The sequence below is a fragment of the Rhodnius prolixus genome, unplaced genomic scaffold (assembly GCF_049639745.1).
Source record: "Rhodnius prolixus isolate KJV_2025 unplaced genomic scaffold, Rpr scaffold_6, whole genome shotgun sequence".
In the NCBI taxonomy this organism is placed as follows: domain Eukaryota; kingdom Metazoa; phylum Arthropoda; class Insecta; order Hemiptera; family Reduviidae; genus Rhodnius; species Rhodnius prolixus.
Window position 1 is genome coordinate 25411657 of NW_027411634.1, and position 25524 is coordinate 25437180.

At 30.8% G+C, this 25524-nt stretch overlaps 2 protein-coding genes and 2 long non-coding RNA genes across 5 annotated transcripts in view; 3 read left to right on the plus strand and 1 right to left on the minus strand.

Moving 5' to 3' along the window:
* Window positions 1-501: 501 nt before the first annotated feature.
* Haspin (haspin) lies at window positions 502-12687 on the minus strand. The gene is made up of 11 exons (XM_074141870.1): window positions 12365-12687; window positions 9551-9633; window positions 7785-9467; window positions 7073-7351; window positions 5942-6107; window positions 3595-3768; window positions 3364-3500; window positions 2578-2711; window positions 2339-2491; window positions 1703-1848; window positions 502-728 (listed from the first exon to the last, which is right to left on the minus strand). The coding sequence occupies exons 1-11, from the start codon at window positions 12535-12537 to the stop codon at window positions 521-523; spliced, it is 3336 nt and encodes a 1111-aa protein (XP_073997971.1). The 5' UTR covers window positions 12538-12687; the 3' UTR covers window positions 502-520.
* A 1373-nt stretch (window positions 12688-14060) lies between these two features.
* Window positions 14061-14759, plus strand: LOC141461137 (uncharacterized). The gene is made up of 3 exons (XR_012462614.1): window positions 14061-14199; window positions 14429-14544; window positions 14623-14759. It is a non-coding gene; the product is annotated as an uncharacterized lncRNA (long non-coding RNA).
* A 4874-nt stretch (window positions 14760-19633) lies between these two features.
* The window catches only part of LOC141461484 (neuronal acetylcholine receptor subunit alpha-3-like), a 200028-nt gene continuing 194137 nt past the window's right edge, over window positions 19634-25524 (plus strand). For both annotated transcript variants that reach the window (XM_074142628.1, XM_074142629.1), the window contains exon 1: window positions 19634-19875. In XM_074142628.1, coding sequence (XP_073998729.1) covers window positions 19830-19875 — 46 coding nt within the window. In that variant the 5' untranslated portion in view covers window positions 19634-19829. The remainder of the gene's footprint in view (window positions 19876-25524) is intronic.
* Window positions 20385-25524, plus strand: part of LOC141461487 (uncharacterized) — a 29827-nt gene continuing 24687 nt past the window's right edge. Inside the window, exon 1 of the long non-coding RNA XR_012462941.1 lies at window positions 20385-20753. This is a non-coding gene — a long non-coding RNA (uncharacterized lncRNA). The remainder of the gene's footprint in view (window positions 20754-25524) is intronic.

A 25524-nucleotide genomic window follows, 5' to 3' on the forward strand; every position in this document is an offset into this window, starting at 1 on the left:
AGAATTGGAAATAGAAATATAGATCAGCTTGCTATAGAAAGAGCTAGTATGTATTAGTAGGCAACAAGTCACACTTGGCTTACAGTAATCCAGCAATTGGACACCAAGGGTAAAAAAAAGAATTGAACGAAAAGAAATCACTTATTAACACAACCTGGTGCTTATCACTTTTCCACCACATTTCAAGTATTTGGATTTTACTATAACAATAACAATTACAGATTTTTCATGCAATATTCTTACAAACTTTTTTTTTTCATTATGCATTAAACTTAATCTTCGTGTAAAATTTCATGAAAATAGACAGCAGTATTACATTCATATAAAAGTTTATTCAATAAATCTAGAATCAAAATAAAAAAAAATTAAAAGATTCGCTGTACACTATATTTACATAAAGCACGATTTAAAATGGGAAAATTGCACGAATAAATAAATAATGTATACAAGAATAACATAAGCTAAATAAAAGATTTTAAATAAATTTTAAAAATGGAAAACTACATTAAAATAATTAAGTTTATTTGTAATCATCAGCTATTCTCATAGCAACAGCTACGGAATTATCACAGTTTAATATCCAAGATTCTATATCATGCAAACAGCGCATACTGTCTCTGTGTACTTTAGCTGTCTTTCGTTGATATTTTACTTTTTTTATCATTTTATCTATAAGATAATGTAACCATCTAACATTAGTCTTCGGAACAAACTGTTCCCAACGATCACTGCAAAATTAAAAAAAAAAAAAAAAACTAGTTAATAATGGTTAGATAAGGCTATTAACAGTCATTCTAATTGATAACAAAATCAGAGATAAGAGTCAATCTTTTTCTATCATTCTTGTAGAAGGGATTCAACAGAAATCCTCTTAGTTTCATTTTCAAGCTATTTTAGCAATGGACTGTTGGTTTAAAATGAATGAAAAAATATTACTGTTCATAAGACTGAAAATGCCTTCTAGTGATTATTTGCAAATATTTAGAAAACAACATTGTCTTTCACAAGTATTTTAACCAGTCTCAAGCATTACACAAAAAGACAAAGGTTATTTGTTCAGCAAATTAGAATATCTGCACTGTAGTGTAAGTGCAGCGAAGCAGTTAAGGTTTAGCGGAATGAGGAGCATTCATAACAATCTTATCATATGCGTCCGTCCTGGAAACAAGCATTGGAGCGGAGTGTGCAATGTTAAAAGATGGTGTAAAAGGATAGACCAACGTGAGCGTGAATGGTCGAACTAGTTTGTGTTTAAATGGTTATCATGTCTTTTGAAGAAATACTTTCAGAATTCAAAGAAGACCTGAAATTTGACAACTCACCAAGCACTATGCAAAAAAAAAAAATTATAAATAAACAAATAAAATAAAAATTGGGCGGACGACTGGCAAGAAATTATACAATGACATTGCAATGTAACCTAACTTATAATAAAGAATTTGTTTCATGTATTTTAATATTTAAAATTTTGCAAATTTAAATAAATAAATAATGACATTCTATTTTAAATGAAATTTCAACAAGAAAAGGTTATGTAAACTCGTTCCGCACATAAATTATTGGCTGGTACAATTATTTTATTAAATCAAATAGGAACGCATATGAATCTTCAAGCATGTCCAACATTACGCCCCGCTAAAAGCTTCAGGGCACATCCTGACTGATATATTAAGTTATCTTCTAGGATAAGATAGATACGTACCCAACGTCTTTCTTCATGTGCCTATATATATCAAACTGATAATCACCAGTTGCAATAAACATATCCGGATCTTGCCCGATATCATTGAATATTGGTACGCTATCTGATGATGTCAATCTTGATAAAGTGTAATCTATAATGGTGCTCTGAAATTAAAAGGAGACCATTAAAAACAAAACATATATCAGAGATTGAAAAAGACGATTCTTTGTTTAGAACGGAGCTATCTATTTTAAATTATGGAGAACACGAAACTGGTATTAAAAAAAGTTTAAAAAGAAATCTTACTCTCCCCAAGAAGAATCACAATATATTTGATGTAAAATACTGCACTTAAGGAGCCATCAATGATCCTGGATGCTATGTTTCTATCCAGAATCTATTCCTATATATCACTAAAAATGGATCAGCTATAAGAGGTTTATGAAAACTTTCAACCAATAACTACTATCGAATTCGTAGACTAGCCAACATCACTTAATATAAAAAATGTCGTAGCAAGGACTCAAGATTTCATAATGACTTGCATTAAAAATAACTGAACAACTGAAACATTTTTCATTAAAAATAATTATGTTGGAAAATGATACTCCCTAAGGAGGACTACTAATAAAATTAATGAGATGGTTTGATTACCTTAACACCATTGGTGATTACTTTATATTCCTCTCCCTCAAGCCTGAAAAATATGAATCTTTCTGCTGTTCTAGATATCAACACATTACCCCAATGGAGATCTCTATGTTCGAATTCAAAACAAGCTTCTGCAACTGCGACAGCAAATACTGTCTGAAATTGATTAAGGAAAATGCAAATAAAGATATCAGTTGTTTGAAAGTTAAATAAATCCAATAATACATTATTTTTTTCAAAACCTGTTTAAAAATTGAAAGTGCTTGTTTCGCTGTGGAAAATGAGTAACTTTCGAGATCTGTACCAGCATTGCCCAGCTCAAGAACAAGAAATAATTGTTCATCATTGAAAACATCAGGTCTATCGTTGTCAGAACCTAGTGAAAGAAGTTAACATTTATTTCAAAAATACTTCCTTACATGTATTAAAACAGAAATACAGTAAGCGATTTATAACGTTTTCAAAATTTAAACTAGGATATAATGCAGAACAAGAAAATGTTTCCATAATAAACAGATGTGTAGATCTACAGATATTACTTATTCTTTTCGTTGGCTCACTGCAATATTCTTAGTGAGAAGTTTTTTGATGGCAAAAGTTAATTAAAAAAATTAAAATGCTAATAATTATGAACTTCATTAGAACGAAATAAACACAATAGTAAACATTAATGTTGTCTTAATCATACAAACAAAACATACTGTCAAACACCAAGTTAAGCTCTTACTGCAATCAATCCATAGAGATTCAAGGAGGCCCCCAAAGAATATGATATTATTAGCATAGCTACTTTTATGGCATTCCTTTTAACGATTCACCTAAAATTAACTGTCATTCTCACAGACTTCCATACTTCTAACCTCCATCTCTTAAACTTAAGAAGCTTTAAGTATGAAAACTATCAGTTTTTAAATTAAACCTTTCTAACAAAGGAATTTTAACTTAACTTTCAAGTTTCACGTCTTTCCAAAATACTAAGGGAATGCAGTTTGGAGAGAGAAATAATCATTCAATTAACGCATAAATACCTTTATTTTCATCGTATTCATCCCAAAGTTTGAGGAGTTCACTTGGATATGCTCCTTTAATAACCCAAGATGAAATTAACTCGGCAAAGCACACAGTCATGAAGTCATTTCCACTTTCTCTCAATAGATCAAGCCATCTTTAAGAAAATTTAAATAGACGTTTAAAAATTAAAATTACAAACTACAAAAAAAAAAAAGAAAAAGAAAAAAAAGAAGCTTATTGTGACTCACTTCGTTATTAATAATTCCGAATATATCTCCGCATATGTTTTTTGTTTTTCTCCATTTACGAAAATATCTCCTTCTATTGGAATTATTTTTAAAACATTTTTTCTAGAAGGCCTAGCAATCATAAACACTTCGCCATATACACCTTCTCCAACTTTTGTTGCTTCTTCTAGCGAACTGCAAAATGTACATATATATATATATATAAAAGTGTTAGTGGGCAATCACGACGATGTACGGGTTCTTAACTTCTATTAATAGATCTTAGATACCTTTATCAATGGATAAAAGTTTTAAAACTAGGGCATTTTCTTCTTCAATAAAAAATATGTTAACAATTCTGCTAATGAATGTTTACATCAAGAAGATAAATTTTAGAATTGTACCTCATACAACTACAGCTATTTTGTCAGAAAAGGATTTTACATATTAGGATTAAATAAGTTTTCGGAAAAAAAAATCAAACTAAGACAAAAAATATATGAATAGTTTGTTTTTTATTTTATTTATTTAATTTAAAAATTAAATGTTAGCTAGTCAAAGAAATACCTCAGTAGAAGATGAAGTTAATCGTTGAGACTGTAAACATTTTTGTAAACTTTACCAACCATCTTCAAAAATGGAAGTACCTGAAATCGCTCTTCTACGGCCTCCGTTGTGCATTTACCAACTATTCTTCGTGCAAAAGTTTCAAATAGAATGCGTAAAAGGCTAGAATATTGTCTTAAAGTTATAAATAAATGCGGTGTGAGCTTTCTTCCTCTAGCAGTTATGTTTGTTATTAATAAAATCATCAAACATAAAAAATGTGATTCTTCATTGACTGTTTTGTTGAAAAAAAAAAAAAAAAAAAATCTTTTGATGCTTGAAACGTCGTGAATACTTAGAAGAGAAGGTGAGTGAATTAGCAAGTGTCCCTATCTAAAATAATAAGCTACTAGAAATTTGCATCCGAGGAAAGGACGGCAGTAATGTTTATAGAATGTGAAATCTGTTATTTCCAAGCATTCCAATAAAATTGACATTCAAGAGTACATTAGAAGCTGCAATTTTTGATATTAAACAATAGTTTCAAATTTAAGCTATACCTTTTACTTCAATTCAATTCAATTTATTTTATTTGTTATTGGGGTAGTCCCCATACAAAGGAGCATGGTGGTGTTAAGATACAGATTAATCGCAGACAATTATAAACAAACCAAAAATCAAAAATTACAAATACAGAATTAATAATTACAGAATTAATAAATGAATTATCCTATGCAGACCAAAGTTACATATAAGTTTTTATTCAACCATTCATATTTATATTGAAAGAAAATGCCTTAATTTCAAAATAGATGTCACATATTTATACAAAACCTGAGCTGAATCAACAGTGTCTGGGTTCAACAATTTTTCAATATGTTCCCCTACGTTATCAGAATAGTAATAATACTCTCTAATGGGTTTGTAAAATGGGCATTCAACAAGAATATGCACCAGGTCCTCTTTCTTTTGTAACCCACATAACCCACAATCCAACTGAGGATCTATTTTGCTTATTAATCTATCATGGGTTAACTTTATCGAGTATTTTCCACTTGTCCTAAGTTGGAATAATAATTTGCTATAATTAAACGGCATTTTGTAAGTTAGGTATAACTGTGTTTCACTTGAGGGGTTAAAAACATTTACATAGTAGCTATTATACCTAGACTGTTGAATACTTGTATTATCCAAATTAGTTAAATACTCTCGGTACAACTTTAATATTTCTGGAATTTTCTTTTTTAAATTAAAGGCATCTTCAATGTATACTATACCAGATCGGTTAATTGGTTGCAGGAGTTCTTTTAACTGCGCTGCCCAGTTGAATCGCGAGTCTGAGCTAAACAACGAAATACTCAATAACTTCCGGTAACATATTCTGGGTAATCTTTGATCGCTCATTTCCAAAATATTTAACAACCAATTTAGACTTAACTTCAAGATTCTGTAACTTATATGTAGTTGTCCCGTTTCCGAACGAATCATATAATTCGGGGTACTTTTTGTAAGTTGAAAATGCCGCTTGTACAAATATAGCGATTCTTTTTCTAATTCATTAATATATCGGAGACCCCATATTTGAACTCCATAAAGCAGCACGCTAGAGATTAAAGCTTCATTAAGTCTCTTATAGTTTCAAATTTAAGCTATACCTTTTACTTAAAGGTCCTTACAAAAGTGTTATTTATATTAATTTTACTATTAATTATTCATAACCTCCAGATAATCCTTGCTGTAACCAAACAATAATAACGTAGAAAAACTTAATATTTAAAGAAAATCTATAAATAAATTGAATTATAAGTAAAATAATAGTAACCATTCATCCAGAATATGTAGAAAACCCACTGGTTCGTTCTGTTCACATAATACCATGACATGATCTTTAAAAGTATAATTTTCTTTCAACAAAACTTCTGCTTTTAGGTTGGCTTCTTCTAGCAAAGAGGCGTCTTTAAGAGGAATTCGATGAACTCTCGATAACCCTAGGAAAAAAAAAAAATGCAAATAAAAAATAACTAAATAAGAGCAGCTAAGAAAGTAAAACTCTAAACTTGTATTTTGTATTTTAGGTGCGTCAATATTCGAGGTTATTGGCGCCCGGAGAATTTTTCAATGCATTGACGGCTTCCGGACAATAATCGTTACAGACAATACTGTATATTATCGAATAGTGAGCTGTAAGTAAGCTCCTGGTAAGAGAAAATCTAAGGATCAGAAGCTGGATTTGATCCAGTGATTTCTGCGTTGGAATCGAGTATTCGCTAACCACTCATCTAATCCCTTTTCCTTCTAAACATTAATGTAACAATTTTAACGAATGAAATTAAGGATGAACTGCAAACTAGGCTTTCTGGCTAAGAAAAAGCTTTCCTAAACATTCGTTCTTAAATAAACGTTCATTTAGTATTTAATTAAGTTTAAAAATGTTCCTTTGCGGACATATATCGGACGTGCCTGGAAAAGATCAGAGCCTTTTAGTAACACATTTAATGCTATGGAAAGTTGTCCGCACTTGCTTTCATGTAAGGAAAAAGTAATAAATTTTCTAGATGATAAACTATTTTTATTTTGAAGTTTGACGTAAAGGAATAACAGCCGTTCAAGCAAAGGGTGATATTACAAAACAGATACCTATTTTTTCATCTGCGCTATTGACGAGAGTGAATCAGCGCCGTTGGATCCTCAAACAATCAATCAATCTTGATGGATAGACCAAATATCAAGCTACAAAAAGTGATAGTATCCAGCTTGCCGACCTTAGATTTTCTATAACTGGCATACTTGGAACTCACTGTCCAGTAAGGGACAGTGTTATCTTTTACGAAAGAACACTTTGCTCCTGCTGCCTTCGATCTCAAAAGTTAACTCGCTTTAAATTAATGAAAACAACAATACGTAACCTGGAAAGAGGGCTAAAAAAATTTAAAAAAACGCAAAGTATATTTACTTGCAGAGCTTCTTGCAATATTACAAGAAGGCTGCAGAGCAACTGGCTGTAATGGATGTCTGAATGGACTAATCATGGATTCAGATCTCATGCACTGAGTTATCATAGTAGCTGATAAACTTGTTTTTAAATGATGCTGCTGTCTAAGAACAGTTGGGGAAGTTTGAACTGAAGACAATCTGCGACCTCTTGGTGGTGTTCTCTGTCCAAGGAGTGACATCCGACGTATATTTAAACTCTTACGATACGCTCGTGTCGGAGTTGTTATTGTGGGTTCCCCTACACAAAAAAAAAGTAAATAGAAAGTTGAATTAAATAAATTTCTTTTATTATTCATTCTTATTCTTATAAACATGATTTAATACATCATTATCAACATCATCTTCCACAGCCTGAACCAACATCACTTTCATAATTTTTTTCGACAAAATATTTAAATAACAAAATTTTTATTTTAATGAAAAAGTTTCGTTATTAGACGAAGTTGATTTGAAAGATTATACAGTATACATTCAGATTTTATGAAACTGAGAAGAAAACGCCCATTAATATCTTCTGCATGTGTCACAATATTCCAAATAATCCACATAATTTAAGAGAATAATTATTTTCCGCACTAGTCACAAAATAACAATTATAAAAAGCAAATCAAGCAATCAAATAGCAATAATGAACTGATTTACAAGTATAATAATTACATGGAAAAATTTACCTTTTGATTGTAATTTAATAATTTGTTCGACTAATTGATCATATCCTCTGCCTTTATGCACACCAATGCTAGAAGTTTGAACTGCAGATGCCTCCTCCTTTGACAGTTGTCTTATAATAGATAGAGATCGCCTATATTTCTTATTAGCAGGCAATATAAAATGATCTAGTTCTGTAATTTCACCTAAAACAGAACCTTCCTCATTATCAGATTCCTCAATTACCATATTTAAATCCGGTATAACTGATGGTCTAGAAATTGGAGACTGTCGAGATGGTGATAAATCCTTTGATAACCGGTTAGACCTGCGCCGACTAGAAGGTTCAGAAGATCGTCTACCCTTTGAAGTGGTACTTGACTGAACAGCCTCCTCTTGGTTCTCTTCCAGATTCTCTGGTAATGGATCCAACGGAGTAGAATTTTCATACAGACTATAAGATGAAAGCGCAGGGCTTGACGGTGGTGACCTACCACCGGTAGTTCTTTCCTCATCAGGAATATCTTTCGCTGAGTCGCAAAACATTAAAGAACTTTTCTGACTTGACTCATTAAAATTGTCAGAAGTTACATGTTTACTTGACTGAAAACTGTAAGATGAGTCATTCTCCCTACTTTTTGCGTACTCATTGCCTTCTGATACCATTGCTGGTACCATTGATAAGCATCTTCTTCTAGAAAATGGACCCACCATATATGATTTTCTTGGAGAAATTTTTTCAAACGAATGACGTCTCATCTCCACAAACCCAATATCTTTTTCTTCATCTATACTATTACTTTCCAAATCCGAACTAGAAACACCTTCTTTCGCTTCCTGATCACTACTTAAAGCTGACGAAACATCTTCAGATTTATCCTCATCATCTTCAGCTAATGATTCTTGTTCACATATTACTATCACCCTTTCTTTTTCGAAACTGGGGCTTTCTGTGCTGAAAACTTCATTATCAGGCTCCTTTTTCTCAGGTTTGCTTCTGTACTCTTCTTCTGGTTCCTGCCCAACATGTAAATTTTCTTCAATATTCACTTCTTTAGCAATATCTTCCTCGACTTTTTTTCCGAAGTTTAAACTGTTTATGTCTTTAGACTGATGAGAGATTTCTTTGGAAACTGCTGCTTCAGCGCCATTTATGACATTTTGTTCCTTAATAATTCTACCTGCTCTATTTTCTATATTTGATGCTTCTATTATACTCTTAGATGGATCGTATTTGTGAGAAACACCAGCCGGTGATTCCATTACGTTTTGTTCTAAACTAATTGTTAAATTATTGCATTCTTCATTAGTATTTACAGGTGAAACATTTTCAGCAACCTTCAAACTTGAAAATCCGTAAAAGTTTTCTTCATTATTAGAGGTTTCTTTAGCAATTGTAATAGGTGTCTCAGATGGAAAATCTTTAGTAGAAAGATTTTCAAACAAAGAAAACATATGTTTCATTGAAGATTGGCGAAATGAAACAGTCTCCTTCGCAATGGGTGAAAAGGGACTTTTTACAATTAGCCTCCTAGGTTGACGATTTAGGACTGGTGTGCTAGCTTTAAAGCGGGTAGACGAGGAATTTTTTACAAATTCCGATAAAACTTCTTCACAATCTTTGTAAATAGAATTTCTTTCAACCTTCGATCGAGCTCTATTTTTTTTTTTTTTCTCAACTCTGGACAAGTATTGCTTAGGTTTTGCTACAATATACAAATAATTAAAATTAAAACTTTTTTAAATAAATGCAAAAATTGTATTTTACTTGAACGATTTATTAACTTACGAGCGAAATATTTTTCAGCACTCTTTTGTGGAGGAAAAAAAAAATTAGTTCTCGTTTCTTTTGAAGACGATGAATCGTTGATGCTGGAAAAGATTTAAAAAACATTAAATGTTAACACATGCAATGATATAATATGCATTCTTTTTAATTGATGTTTTCCTTGTGAAATTAAAATATTCTGAATTCCTGATATATATATTTTTCTTTAATTACAAGGCGCTGTATGCAAATATTTCGAAAAAGTTGTTTTGATACACAAATTGGGCAAGTCAAGCGATAGCGATCCAGAAGAAATTGCAGGATATCAATTAGGAAGTGGATAATCATTACCTTTTCAAAATAAAAGTTGCCTTGCTAAAAGAGATTGCACCAAAAGCAAGTATTCAACAACAAAAAAAACAAACTTACTTTTTGAAATTCTCACAAAACATGTTTATTAACAATGGCGGATAGTTAATTTGTTTAAAAGCAATAAGGAACTCATAAATTTCAATTACGAGTCTTTGCATGCAAACATGGCTTTGTTTGCCACTTCAATTCCCTAATGAAATATATGTTACAAGAAAAAATCTAATTAGACATTAAAAATCGGTTATTAATAAAAATAATTAAAAACTTATGTATATGAAGTATGTACTTTAGGGTGATTTATTCAATTGGTATTAGTAATTATTTAGGGAACGGATTGCCTTATTGATGGGGTTCACAGTCAGAAGTCGTATATAATAAAATGGTAGGATCTTGAAAATAAGTGGCACGATAGCAGGCACGTAATTAGACAAAGATATAAAGACAAAGTAGACGCAATTTGTGGACAAAGTGACAATTTCGAGAAGTGAATAGATAAATGATGAAGGTGAATTTGTTAAAATAAACTTTAAATACATTTTTAAAATAACAACAAATTTACTGAAGCCCTAAACTTTATATATGATAAAAGAAGATTTAATAAAGAGCTTACATTAACAATAACAAACCCGAAAGCAATATTGAAATGTTTCTATCAACGTTCTTAAACTAAAAGATGGGCATTTCCGAAGTACCTGTTATCATCTAATAGGATATAACACCGATACAATTTGTACAACTAATTATTGATTTTAGCACCCTTAAACCTCTGGCAACAGAAAACAGACTAGAAATATTAGATCGAATGATATTCTAACAATTTTATCCACCATGTCAAGTTCGCGAAAATTCAGACTTTTTCAATTCGGACTTAACTGTGGTACATTTGTTCAGCAATAACGTCCTATTCATTCAACAACCAGTGAAGCCCGTAGAAGGAGTGGATCAGTCATTCCTTCAGGAACTTGGCGGATATCCTAGTCTAACAACTAAGTTCAAACTGACATACAAACACCCTAATAATACGTCTTTAGAAATAGTTAATGTGCGCTACTACTACGCGTTATTCACGGGCAAAATTTAGCTAGTCACAATCATAACTCTTCACAATTACAATTATTCAATCTACTTCATACGCAAGACATTCAAGGGAGTTAAAATAGCTTTTAAATCACAAGAGTTGGGCTTTATTAAGTCACCCTCCAAAAACTACAAGTACTAATGACCTCATTACACATGAAGCCGGAGTAATCTGAAAAGGCACTACCAACTTTAAGTCCTATTGCGATTTTAGAACGAATCTTATGGCCAGCAAGTCACTTTTTAAAGTGCCTTTAATATCCTTAGTAACTACATAAAGTGACCTCTGTTCCTGTTCAAAGCATTCTGGCCAGGACCAAATGCATAGGACCATTCTTCTTTCAAAAATCCTGATTCTTCTTTCCTCTCTCTTAGCTCGGTACAGATTTCCGAGCCACATGTTAGTACTGGGTGAGTTAGGAACTTGTAAGTTCTGGTTTTTAATTAATTCTCTAAAATAAATTTAAATCGTAAGAAGTTATTCATTCAGGAAACCATTTCCTTTTTCTTTCACTGAACTAAGAACTTTATTTGTTACGTTATATTTATTTTATTTTTTTTGGATCTACTAATGAAATTGGACTGGCAGCAATCACGGTGATCATTGCTTCTTAACGATACAATTCCTCGTTTTTTAATAAAGCTGAGCAATAATAGCTGACAATAGCCAGCTTGGACGAATCTCTATCTTAGGGTAAGAAATTATTCCTTGATATGATTTGGAAATAGACGTCAAAAAAAGGATAGCACTTTTTCTATTAATTCGAGAATAATTTAGAAGAAACATTGGAGAAAGCTTCTTTATTAACAGAATCAAACATCCTACCTTTCTGCCTAAAAGACGTAACAAAAAAAGTCTATTCCGAGGTAAACAAGTCTAACTTACAACAACAATGCAATGGCTCAAAAAATGGGAATATTCTAAATAACCAAAAGCACAAATTCATTTAGTAAAGTGAGAAGTTTGTGTGAGTGTGAAATCTTTGGATAAGGAAAGCTTTTCCTCAAGTGACCGATTTTAATGTCCTAATGCACTGGTTCACTACGAAATTACTTTTTACTTCAATTATAATTACAATCACAAATCCTACTTAATGAATTCGGTTGTGAGAACAAACAAAATCAAGGTTACTATTAATCAAAAAAATAATACTAAATGGTTCAACGCGTGTATTTGCTTTATAAAACCAATAAAGCAGTTTATTAAAAATATAACAATAAAATGTTATAAAATCTCACGAAACTGCAACACGTCCAACTTTTGTCTATTGCATTAAAATATTAGGAAACTCAAGTGTATGATTAAAAAAAAAAGATGTTTTGTCAGTCATAGAGGATACAAAGTTAAAATTATAAGAATATATGAATAAAACCTAAATAACTTACCTAGATTTTCTAAACGATGAAACACTGTCCGCATCAGTTGATAATTGAAATGGATTAGAAACTTGATCATTTAAAAGAATATCAAATGCATCCTTCTTTCTCAGAGTCAATATTGGTGGTACATTTGGTGTACATGTTGGTTTTTGATAGTTAGTTTTTTTAATAGGAGCCATATTTAAGTAGTATGGCCCTATTTTTAATAATACCTACATTACTGAATTATATTATATTTATAAATATGTACCATTAAAAACAATTTACCAGTTCTTAGCGGACTTTCGACAAAACATGTAGTGCACCATAAAATAAACTCGTAACGGTTATCCAACACTATCCCAGCCGCTGTGATTGTACCATCAGCTGGTTGCTGGAATATGACTATATTTTGTAGGTTAAGATTTAAGATACGAATCAGGTTGTCTTCGAAATTTCAATGTTTAATTCAGAAACCATTACTTAAATTAAACATATCCAACTAACTTAAGGCAGAATTTTAACTTATGAACATATAACATTCTCCATTACTGCAATCGTTAAAATTAATTATTACTTATTTACTAACTTAAGTGTAGCATTAATTAGCCAGGAACTAGTACAATGATCAAAAATAAAATAAGCATTTATATAAAATGCACATAGGTACATACACAAAAAATGAACAGAGTACATAATTATAATCTACATTAACAAAAAAAAATCTACACACCCACCCTAAAAAGGAATGAAAGAAATGAACTCTCTAAATTAAAAATTGTAACTAATATAAGCAATCTTACAGGAAAAAAGACCGAAATTATGTAAATTCAAACCGATCTACAACTATAGAGTAAATCAAACTCAGAATACAGCAAGCATTTTGTTAGTCGATAGCTTCTTAGCTTATGCGTTAGAGTAATGAAGTAATTCCTTTATTTCTCACGTTGAATTCAAGGAACAAACAATGCCGTGGTCTGGTACTGTGAGGAGTACCTCTGGGCCGCCAGTTAATCCTCTCGCCCCAAGTGGGTGGGGTTAATTGAAGGAAGGCCTTTACTTTTTCCTCTCTTCTTCAGTAAGTCTAAATTGGAAGAAAAGAATAAGCTCTTGATAAAGTGGTGGAAAGTGGCAGCTTCTGCAAGCATATCCAACCTGGAGGCTTGTTATGCAAAACAAACATTGACAAGTTTCAACTGATCCAAACTATGTTTCTAAGACAAGTCCCGGATATCCATATTACAACAGTGTGCAATAAACATGATGTGAGAAATAAAGAAACGCATTTGCTACTCAGAAAAGCAATACATACTTACTCCTTTAAATAATGACAAAGCAAAATTGGATGCTAATACGCTGGCATAAAATACAGGCAAAGATAGTGAAAAGCGCTTTTGTAGAAATTTATGGTAGCCAGTTTAGGGTTTTTTGTTTTATTTAATTTTCTTCTAAATTCAAAATTTTGTACCTTGTGATTACCACTAATTAGTTACTTACGATGGGGATTATAGTTCTGAGAACTAAAACTCCACTTTTTAATTTGTAAATATTGTATGTAGTAAATTAAATAAAGAATGTATCTGTCTATCTAGATCTATTGTATACACTGATTTATTTCTCTGAGAAACTCTTCAAGTAAGCACTTCTAGATATAGATGTAGGAAGAAAGTCTTTTTTGTTTACATTTATGTTTCTCATCGTAGCCTACTGAGAATTTCCAAAACAAAAGGTTATATATAATTGTTTATTTACAATTATGTTTCTAAAGATCGCCACTGGAGCGCTCTGCAAACTGGAAAAAAGCTTTAACAACCTTAAAACATTGCAGAAAAATCAAGATTTGTATTAGGATACAAACCTAAGTAAGAGCTCTTTTCTGTTTACATTATTTTTTCCCATTTTTGTCAATTTTATTTAAATATTTAACATATACATATATTATTAGAATAATCTGTATTCTTTAACACAGGCTATTTAAATGCTATTTTAGTAACAGTATTATGAATTTTAAACTATTTATAGGCTTAAAAACAGAAAGAGAACTTTTTAATTTTTATTTTCATTTAAAAAGTATAAATGTATCTATTACAGGCCATAATTTCCTTAAAAACTATTTTGAAATTATAAATGTTAGAAAGAATTTAAAGAGTACGAGACAGCACAAAGGTTTCTACAAGCATATTTATGTACATACTGGCTGACTCAAGGTAATTCTTAAATCTGTTTGTTTTCCTTACAATTTCGTGAATAAAATAGTGCACAAAATAAATAAATATCTTTATCAGCTGAAAAGGTGTGGCTTTTGGTTCAATCTTTCAATGAAACGCAGCTCTCTTTAGGAAACTGGGTAATTGGTTATGATGTCTCTCCACGCTCATTTATAGTTTCAGATTTTAAAATCTTTTTAAATACAAGTGATCGGTTCTTGTAGCTAATAGAAGAGATATTTCAAGTACCTATCTAAGAGTAAGTTTGTTTTTTAAAGAAAACAAAAACTTGAGCCAAAACTATTCAATTAAACTGTTAAAATATGTGCAAGCCTCTCCTTTTCTCTCTGTAAGTTAAATACTTAAAACAAGTTTTATTTACTCTTTATAAGCAAAACTTAGATTTATTGCCATATTTTACTTGAACAGAACCATTATTGTGCTTATTCATTATTAAAATATTTTCCAAATTTTTAAGGAAGGTTGAACAGTTTTCTTTCTCTCTATGTTTATTATCATCTTAGTATTACTATCATAATAATATCGTTAAAAATGATTAAACTTGTGTTCCCTTGTTTGGATTGATCTAATCCACAGCTAGAAAAGAAAGGCGGATATGGATTCGCTCCATAAACTATTAGGATTTCCAAATATTTCATCAATCTCTAGCCGCAAAATGTAGATCTTTAAATTCCTCTTAAAATACAAAGTTTAAAACAATCTGCAACTTAGGGTAGGAATGTTTCTTAAGACAAATATTGATAAATCAAGATTGATGAGACAACATAGGCTGTGCTGTTCAAATAAAATAGATTAGATATAATAATTAATCAATTATGTACCCTAAGCAATCAAAAAGTATTGCAGTCTGTCTCTTTCTATTTGATTAAACAATACCGTGATTATATGAAAGAAATATCTACTACATAGTTCTTGCTCTTAGACATGTCAGTTTTTTGGATTTCTTGTAAAGTTAAGTAATTTATTAATTCCAATATCGGCATTAAAACTACTAGCAGTTTATATTAAATTTACTGAACTTTATCTGATTAATGGTTGTATGGAATCAATAATTGATGGATTACTAAGTTATCTAATATGTATATTATTTGTTGCTCAGTAAATGTTTTATAAATTATATTTTGTAACTATCAAGAATTCTTAATGTTATATCTCTGTATAATTTTTTTTTTTAATGATATATTCTTTATAAATTTAAATTGTAATTAGTTAAGGTTATCTATAAGAAAACAAATAAAGTATAGACTACCTTAATTTTAGAGTTTTGTTCCAATTATAAAGTTCATATTGATCTGCTCAAGATACGGTGAGTTAGAAGAAATTTGCAGTGATCAGATGTATTTGGGTTTCGGTTTTTGAAATAAATAACAGGTTTGATTTGTTAGATTTATCTACCAAGTATGAAAGAATCGACTCCTGGCACAAATTGAACGTCCTCTAAGATTTAATTTGATAAGATTTAGGTGGAATATAATTTCCAAGATAGTAATACCCAATTTTATTCATACTTTTAAAAGAGAACTTGAATATTATCATATTAAGAATAACATAAAAGAGAACTCCTTTGAACAACAAACTTAAACTAATAAAATGTTTTGCTGGCAGAATTACAGTTCCCTTAAATTAACAAGATAGAATCATCATATTCGAATCAAGTACACTAAATTCGGCTTCATATTCAACTTCTATATTATCGGCTGTTATTTTTCCTCAAAATTCTTCCTTCGGTGTTAAATTATCTGATGATCAGCATCATCAAGTTCTAATGTCTCGGAATATCTGTAACATTCAATTATGAGATTCAACGAGTTTATGGTATTTGAGATATAAAGCATCTATTAAATGATTACATAAATGGTGTCTTCCTCATTCTCTCTATCACTTATTCTTTTTTTAAAAAAGGTACATACATGTTGCTATATCAAATAAATATTGCGATATATAAAATAAATATTGCTATAATATATTAAAAACGTATTAGCAGATAAATTGCTAATATTTTCACATTCTATGCAACAAACACGGTCACCAAAGAATACCGATGATTGTCGACTACATTCGGGTAGTTGCAGTTGAAACAGATTGTGGAAGGTAACAGGCGGCTAAGGTTGCATGGGTTCTGACCCATGTAAGATCTTTGTGTTAGTGAGGTAATTCCAAGAAAATTGGTGCCTTAGCCAAGAACCCATGCTGCCTTAGGCTGGAAACATAGTGGAGCGGCGAGCAAAGCGGCGCTGATAGCGAAGAGCGAAGCGGCGAAATCAAACACAAGTTAACATATGGGACCGCGCATAGTGGCGAGCAAAGCGAAGATAGAGCAACTCTATCTATTTCTAGTTTTTGTTTTTGCCGCTTCGCTCTTCGCTATCAGCGCCGCTTTGCTCGCCGCTCCACTATGTTTCCAGCCTTAGCCGCCTGTTACCTTCCACAATCTGTTTCAACTGCAACTACCCGAATGTAGTCGACAATCATCGGTATTCTTCGGCTAAGTTTATTTTATTTAATTTAACCTTCTGCTTCTGTTTACCAGTTGTGAAAGAGATGCATGACGTAGTATAGGGTACGTTGTTAGACTGCTCAGTGGATAACTCCCAATACAAATTTATTAATATTTTATCATATTCTATTTACTCTATTAACTAAGATTTTAAGAAAAATAATTCCATTCCAACCCAGATAATGCTTTTAACATTTCATTTATTACGCTAAAAGAAAAACGGCTGATTATACTGTAATTATTTATTTGCATGTAAGTTTTTCCAATATTTTTTTCCATAAAGTTTTCTAAAAATCAAGAGAGCTATAAGCAGAAAAATTAGATTAACTAATTACTGTACTTTTAAGTGACTGACTTGAGAGAATGAAGTATATAAATTAGATTGTATTTAATAATTTTATTATTAAAAAATAAAAATGTATTGCAATCGAGCCAAATTTTCTTTACGGGAAATATCCGTTTTTAACCCCAAAAAAGTGTTTTTTAGAGAGTGGTCTATGTGTGTGTTCATTTTGGTTTTGACAATCTTAGTTTGCACGAAACTGAAACTGAATATTTAAATTTAAAACTTTTTTCAAAATGTCTGTATCGAATTGCATTAAGTATATCATCTAACAACAGAATAAACTGATGGGTCTTGAGATGATAGTGAAAAAAAGCTAAAGGATTATTAAATGAACTGGAGTATAAAGATTAATTTCTACAAAACTTTCTAGGAGGATTCCAGAGAAATAAAATACTAAATGGCCTCCTCCATGCCAAATGCTAAAGTTCTGATAAGTTAAATAAGTTTTAATGATTAAATAGTAGATAAATGGAAGAAGAATTTTAAGTTCGTACAGTAAGCCCAAGTGTCAGACCCGATTTAAGGTCCAAGTCCCTAGAAAGACACCCGAAGTGTATTTTTTATACGATCCAAGAAAGAGGATATTGCATCTATTACAAGGTGCGCCTGTTGTATTGTAAAGAGAAGTGTGCAGTAGCCAAATTGATGTTTCGTCTACTTTCTTTTCCTCCATTAATGGGATTAGCTGCCTTAATAGTTGCTACTCCAGTATTTTCTCTAAATCAGATAAAAAGGCTTACTGTTCGTGAAGAATTAAGTTACTGGGCAGATGTTTCCTCCTAGCAGGTTTTTTTTAGTTCTATCTCAGAACCATTTTTACATTGAATAATTCCAGAAAATGAGAAAGTGAGTAGAAATGCATTGATGAAAGTTAAAAAAAAAAACTTATTTTTTTAGTAAGGGTAAGTTATATATTATAAGTAAAGTACATATATATTGTAGCATAAATAAATATTAAGGAAGGTATAAATATTAATAAACTTTAAGAAGTAGCATTTCTAGCAGAGCCTAGACTAGCTTGGTTAGAGACTCTGGTGAGTGCTACTATCAAGTGGCACATTTTGAAACTATCACTTGCACTTCTTTTTCAAAAGAAATTTTGAAATTTCTAAACAACGTTTATAATTTTGTAGTTTGGCTTAAGTTTAACTAACGTGTGATTTATTGAGACAGAGCTGTGGGGTTTTCAATGTACAGATAGTGCCTCTTGAAATAGATATCATCGAAATGAGAAGCATACAATGATTTGAACTAATTGATTTGAAAATGGAACACTTACTTTTATAAGTTATAAAAATAAAAATAACGTTTCCAAACTTCATTTGTTACTACGTACGTAACTTATTGGTTATGATATTATAAAGAGAAAATACTATAAAGTAAAACATGAATGATTAACATGTAGTAGAAAACAATAATTTTTAATTATTATAGTTAGAACATTTGATCACATAATAATAAATAATACAATTAAAATGTTAATATGCATGTAATATGAAGCAGCAGCATCTCCACAACAAAAAGACATAACCTTTCACTAACTCTAGGTGTAAATTCCTAGCAAGTCTAAGATCACGGATTCATCCGGAATATCTAGGCCCGTGCAATTGATTTCTAACCTCGTTAGAAAGTGGTAGGTAACCCATCACAAGACATTGCGACGGTTATTTAAAATTAGGAGAGAGTTACCCTCTTTAACTTATAATCAATCTTTTGGTACTGAGACTGAGCGGTGTTATCTCTGTAACTGTCGCAAGTGAGAGAGAGGACACTTTTCATTTCTTGGCAGAATGCTCAGTTCTATCTGAGATACATCGAGAGTATTTTGGGTTTGCAGTAATGGAAAGATTTAGGTATTTCAGTTTCTTAGAGGAAATTATGTACCCATGCATCATTACCATCACAGAAGGCTTTTATTTAAAACTGCTTAAAACTGCCAAATTTGAAGAAGAAGAACAACAAAGGGTTCTGAGGTTAACGAAAAAAAGTTTCTCTTGAGCACTCTTCTGATACACAACCTTTGTCCTCAGTACTTCTTTGCGTTCTACCTTTTACAACTTCTCCTTATTTTATAAATATATATTTAAAAAAAAGCAAAACAAACTCGTTTAAAGGTTTGCAAGAAAGAGTTGATGCTCATAAATATTATTTTTAAATTTATTAAACAAAAAAAAAAACACAATATTTAGACTGCTGATAGAAGTCCATTGAGTCATTACCTAGGGAAAGAGAAAAATCCTTGAGGATTTTAGAAATCCTGTGGGAAGCACAACGGGCAGCCACCTGTTAGCTGGGTCAGGGGGCGGCTATCGGACATCGCGCCTGTCTGGTGCTGCCTCCTGTAATATCGCCGCCACAGGAGCATCTAAAGCGCGGTCGTCCTGCATCCTGCATACAGTTCTTGTCTGTCACGCTGTCGCAATGTGGATTAGAAACAACTTACCAATATTGGCTGTACTCTTGTCTGGTAAGTAAAACTACAAAATACAGGAATAATTGCTTATGTTTATTTATACATAGAATAAAAAAAAATCTTAATTCCCATCAAAATATAAAGAATTGTATAAAAAATGAAAAACCTATTATTGAGTAAAAATTTTTTACAGACTTTTATAATCTACTAATAAATATTATTATATACAATAGTTAATACATAAATATGCATACTTTAATATTCTTCTTATCTTGAAAGCCAGAGCTAAACTTTAATCAAAATCTACAATTTCTTTTAAACTCTGCTGTCTTCATAGACAACGCAAAATCTTCTGAATCAGTTATAAACGTGAGGAATCAATTCGTGAAAGTACAGTAAATATTTGCTTATTTTTCCAGATAGTTTAAAAATTGCCTACATTATTTTATTTGAAAAAATTACTGACATTATTATTATTATTTTTTGGTAATATCTATTACCAAAAAAGTAGCGGTTCAGAAATGTTCATTGACTTCACATACATCTGTACATATTTTCTGGAATGAATAGAATAGAATAGAATAGAATAGAATAGAATATATTTTATTTTGCCTGTACATATGTTTTACATACAATAGACTCGTCATAATAATCACAATAAACTAGTTATAATGAACTTTGAAATGATCCGTCAAACAATGTCTTTGTACAATTTACTTCAGTTCACTCAACTTTGAAGTGAGTAACAGTCCATCTACTTGACAAGAAGTCCTCTATTTTATAAAACATATTATTCAATAAGAAGTCTTTAATAATTTTCTGAAATTCCTTTTTCTCTGTATTTCTTATTGATTGTGGAATTTTGTTGAACATCCTGGCTGCCATCATGCCCGGCGCCTTGTCAGACCTACACAATCTCCGTCTAGGCAAATGTAAGTCATTTTTGCTTCTTAAATTGTAGGAATGTTCATCACTTCTTAAAACATTTTTCTCGTTGTTCTTTATATGCATATATAGGTACGATTTTAGGCTCCCTTTAAATACAAATTCTTGCATCACTTCTCTGCATTTAACCCTCGCGTCAAACATTGTATTTAAAGTATTTGAAATTGGTGTTTTTTTTTTTAAAGAAATACATTTGATTTTTTCCTCAAGAAAAATGAAATTCTTTCTGAAAAATTCCAGTTAATCAGACTTTTCCAAACTTTGAATAAGGATTTATAAATAATATTTCTACTTTGACTTTTCTGCAATTTAATTATTTTTTTCCCCCCCAGCGATTTTCTCGCTTAAATGAAATATTTCCTGTAAAAATTCAATAAATAAGAAAAATAATTACAGAAAAAATACTTTTATCTTAGTGACAAGCAGAAACTTTCTATAGAAATGAAAATGTTTTTGGCCAAGAGTAGACTTCCCAAAATTCCCTTTTAGTGGGCAGTGTTTTAAGTTTTATTTTCCTCAAACTAATTCAATAATTTTATTTTAGCTTTTGGCCGTTTTCATTTCAATTTGTATAAATGCTAAAATAAAAGAAAATCGTTATTGCCATTTTCGAGAAATCGCGAAGTAATGAAAGAAATTTTTAATCACGGCGTTTACACCATTCCGAATAAAACAATATTTATACGGATTGAAGAGTGAAATAATAATTTGAGTATTTTACAATCTATTGTTTTTAGGTGTTACAAGGGGAAAGTGAAAATCTGTAAGCATTCATTAAAATTCCACTTTCAAACAAACATGATACGATGTAATAAATTCTTCTAAAATATTTAAAAAAGCTGAAGTAACCTTAAAAGCAGAAGATTCGGTTAACAAAAGAGAATATCCCCATCAAAACATAGAAGACAGTAGGCATCGAATTGGTCAAGTTTATTTTAGGAATAAAGTACATTGCAGTAAGTTTATTGACTTACTGAATAAAGTTTTAACTTACTTTTTGGTGAGTTTAGAGTCCCATATTAATTACTAGTTTTGTTGATTAGTTATAAAAGAACTATTAAAAGTAATGAAATAACTTTCTAACATAATAAATCTTCTTTCCAATAAATTGAACGTTTAACTTCAAAATAGGTTAATTTAATAGAAAAACTTGATAGATTGAATTTGATTGGATTGGTTTAATTTGATTAAAATATACTATATTTGATATTTCAGAAGTTACAATACATTATGAAAAATAAATTTGAGACGTCATTTTCTCTAAAATAAAAATTAATAACTCAATAAAATTAAAATAAAAGTGGCATTTTTTTTTTCTTTCTTTTCTTACTATAATTGGGTCTTTCGAGGAGATAAATTTTAAAGGCAGAACAAAAAGGGCAGAAGCTAAAAATCAGAGGTCAGACTTAAAGAGTTTGATTTCATGTTATGTGGTAACAGATTTTATGTAAAATTTCTAATAGGTACGTTATATTAGCTATCCATCTCTAATCATGAGCTCCAGAAAAATTGGCATTAATAGTTTTTCATTAATTGTTGAGAAAACTTACAAAACAGAACAAATCGTTCTATAAAATTACGCTGCCAGACGATCGCTGGGTAGAAGAAACCCAGACATGTCTCAGAGCATTGAATCTAAAAGTAATTCCATGTTTGGTGCATTCTGTAGGATTTAGTTTATGTCGTACAAGCATACTTTTGGAAAAAGTCTTTCGGCATTTACAAGCTCTATACTCTTTCATTTCAGAGATAGTGTATCAAATCATTTTAGGTGTTCGTTGATTTTTGTATTCAATGTATTTGAATAGATTTAGAGGAGTTATTTTATCTTACTGAAACACATTCTTATTGTTCAGAGAACTTTATTTTTATAATCTAGCCTTATGTTTACTGCATGGAAGTTTTGTAGAATCAGATGAATGATATTTGTAATGTTCGATAGGGATTCCCTCATCACGGAGGCCAAAGTTCCCTGAAGAAGTGGCTTAGTTAATTTCCTCTTCTTGCGAAGTGAGATCTTGTTATTGTACTTTTATTTTTTTTTGTACATCAAAATATGTCCTGAGTTCTGAATGTTGATGCGAGGATGAGAAAGTTATTTAGGGAACAAGTTGATTATGTACATTTTGAGATGGTTCTCTTTATTTCTGATTTCTTAATAAGTTTAATGTGTGATTGCGTATTTCAGAAAGTTAAACCAATCATTATATAAAATATAACAACATTATTGCTAAGTAAAGACATAACAATTTTCATTAACCATTTGTTAAAAAACACTTACAAAATATAAGGATTTAATTAATGTCTGGTTGAAACCTAACTCGTTAAATTACATTTCTTAATGAATGTTTAACAAGTGCTTCCTCTATTTCGTTTCGTTTTTTAATACTTAATGTTTTTACAATTTAAGGAGAAACAACTTTTACTAACAAGAAATCTCCTCTTAGTAAGGAGGAAAAAATAAATAATACACGATGTTTCTATTAATCTGTTAATTGTGAAAGAAAGTGATATGTTCGTTCACGCTTCTTCGAGTATTTTAACTTAATTATTAATATTTCATCATTCTAGGTAATTAAACCGATTATTATTATTATTATTTATTTTTTTTTTTTTTTTGGCGCATCAACAGCTGAGGTCATTAGCGCCCGGAGCTTTTTCCAGTGCACTGCCGGCCTCCGGACAGTGTTCTCTCGTTACAGACAACACTGTCCATCACCGGACAGTGAGCTGTAAGAAGCTCCTAGGAAGAGAAAATCTAAGGGTCAGCTGCTGGATTCGAACCCGGGACCTCCGCGTGGGAGTCCAGTATGCTAACCTCATAGCTAATCCCTTCCCTGATTATTATTATTATTATTATTTTAATCAGGCATGAACCCTTCTCATCTTTTGTTATTCTAATTTACTTTTCTAACCATAAATAATATTAAAATAATTATAAACAAAAATCTGATCTAACAGTAATGGTGTGAACTTTCAAACGATTTTTAATTTTTCCTCAAGTATCGAATTTGTACTAAATGTAAGTTAGTAAGCATCAATGTAGGTTTAATTTATGATTGTTTTTCTAGGTTTATGGAAATGGATACAAAAATTAACAGTGAAATTTATTTTTTTAGAAAGAGAGACTACCCCAACAAAATGTTTTGTCTTTTATGTACTCGTAATACAATTTTAGAGAGAAGACAAGTCTCTTCTTCCTGTCACAATAATAGCTACGAGGGTCGTTTGAAAAGTCCGTGCAAAGTCAGAGAGATAGCACTACTGGCGCATATCGAGGTTATGTTTAGTTAGTAGCATCTCTTGGAAGAACACACACTAAGTGTCAGCCAGATCGGTCTATTTCTTTGTGTTTGGCATTCGTTTGAATCGAGGAAGTCGAGTGATTTTCAAAAAATGGACGAAAAAGAATTTCGTGTGTTGAATAAACACTACTTTATGAAAGGCAAAACGCCTCAGAAGACATATTTTTAATTCCTCTATTTTTCGGACTTACATATGTATGAATGTTCAACACAGACATTTTATTTTTTTAAAATAAAGTTAGAAGTCAATTTTTTACTTTCCGTAAATTTGCATTTCTGGTTAAACAAATTTTATGCATTTCTGGTTAAACAAATTTTATATATTTCTAATTCTAAAAATAATTTTAAAATTACTTGATATTCAGGAACATAAATTAATTTGTAGAGGCTAACGTAGTGCTTTCACCAATATCCTTAATGAACAATATTCCTGGATAAAATATGCGGAAACTCTAAAACTAGGGCGTTTACGAAATGAAAAGGAAATAGAGAAAAACTAGAACCATCTTAAACTAGAATCATCTTTAGTCGGCAACTAGGACTAAAAATATCTTGGGCCAGACTGAAATGGTTCTTGAAACTAATGAAATCACAAAGAAAAGTGAGTAGGAAAGATGCTTGACATCAAATTCTTCACGAAAAGTCCAAAGTTCTTCAAGGAACATAAAACCAATCGGAAATTGGAAAACCAAAAACTCTTTATAAAAGAACTAATTTTCAGAAATTTGTCATGATAAAATATAACAATATTTCATCTTGCAGCAGTAAAAGAAACTAATTTAGCACAATAAAGTGTCAATTCAATCTAAAAGAAAAACAAAGAAGAATATCGGCATAGTAAAACCAACTACGTGTTGCTAACACTTTTCAAATAAATACATTAAGTTTTAGAAACCGTATTCAAAATAAGGAGAAGTGAAATTCTAGAATAACAAGTTAATAATTATCATTACTTGGTAAAGTTAGAGCTTTGTTCAGTTTCATTGTGTTTTATCCGACAAAACTTTGCTTTCTTCTGTGTGCGTATAGCTTGACATTAGTACTATAATAAGGGTGCTGTATAAGGGTTAGCGAACGTAAGCTAAATAAGGATCAAAGGCTCACTAAATGATCAAACAGGCCCTACGAATTAATTTATGAATCAGCATAAATATAAATAAACAAATGGCAAACAGTAATGATATTCAAATTCATTTATAAAATGAAGTTCATTTGTCTTCAAAAAATTTACTACTATATGTGGACTAAAAAAGTATAAGTAATATATAAACTTTAAAAAGACTGTAATAGATTTTCTTCTTCAATGCAGGCTTTGAAATTTTTATGAAAATATTTAATAAAATAGCTGTCAATATCTTTTCATCTCTTCATATTACGTATAAATGGGCAAAAAGTCGATAAACATTCTTGACATCAGTTGTCTACTTTGCAACAGTTAAAAGGAAATGTCAGT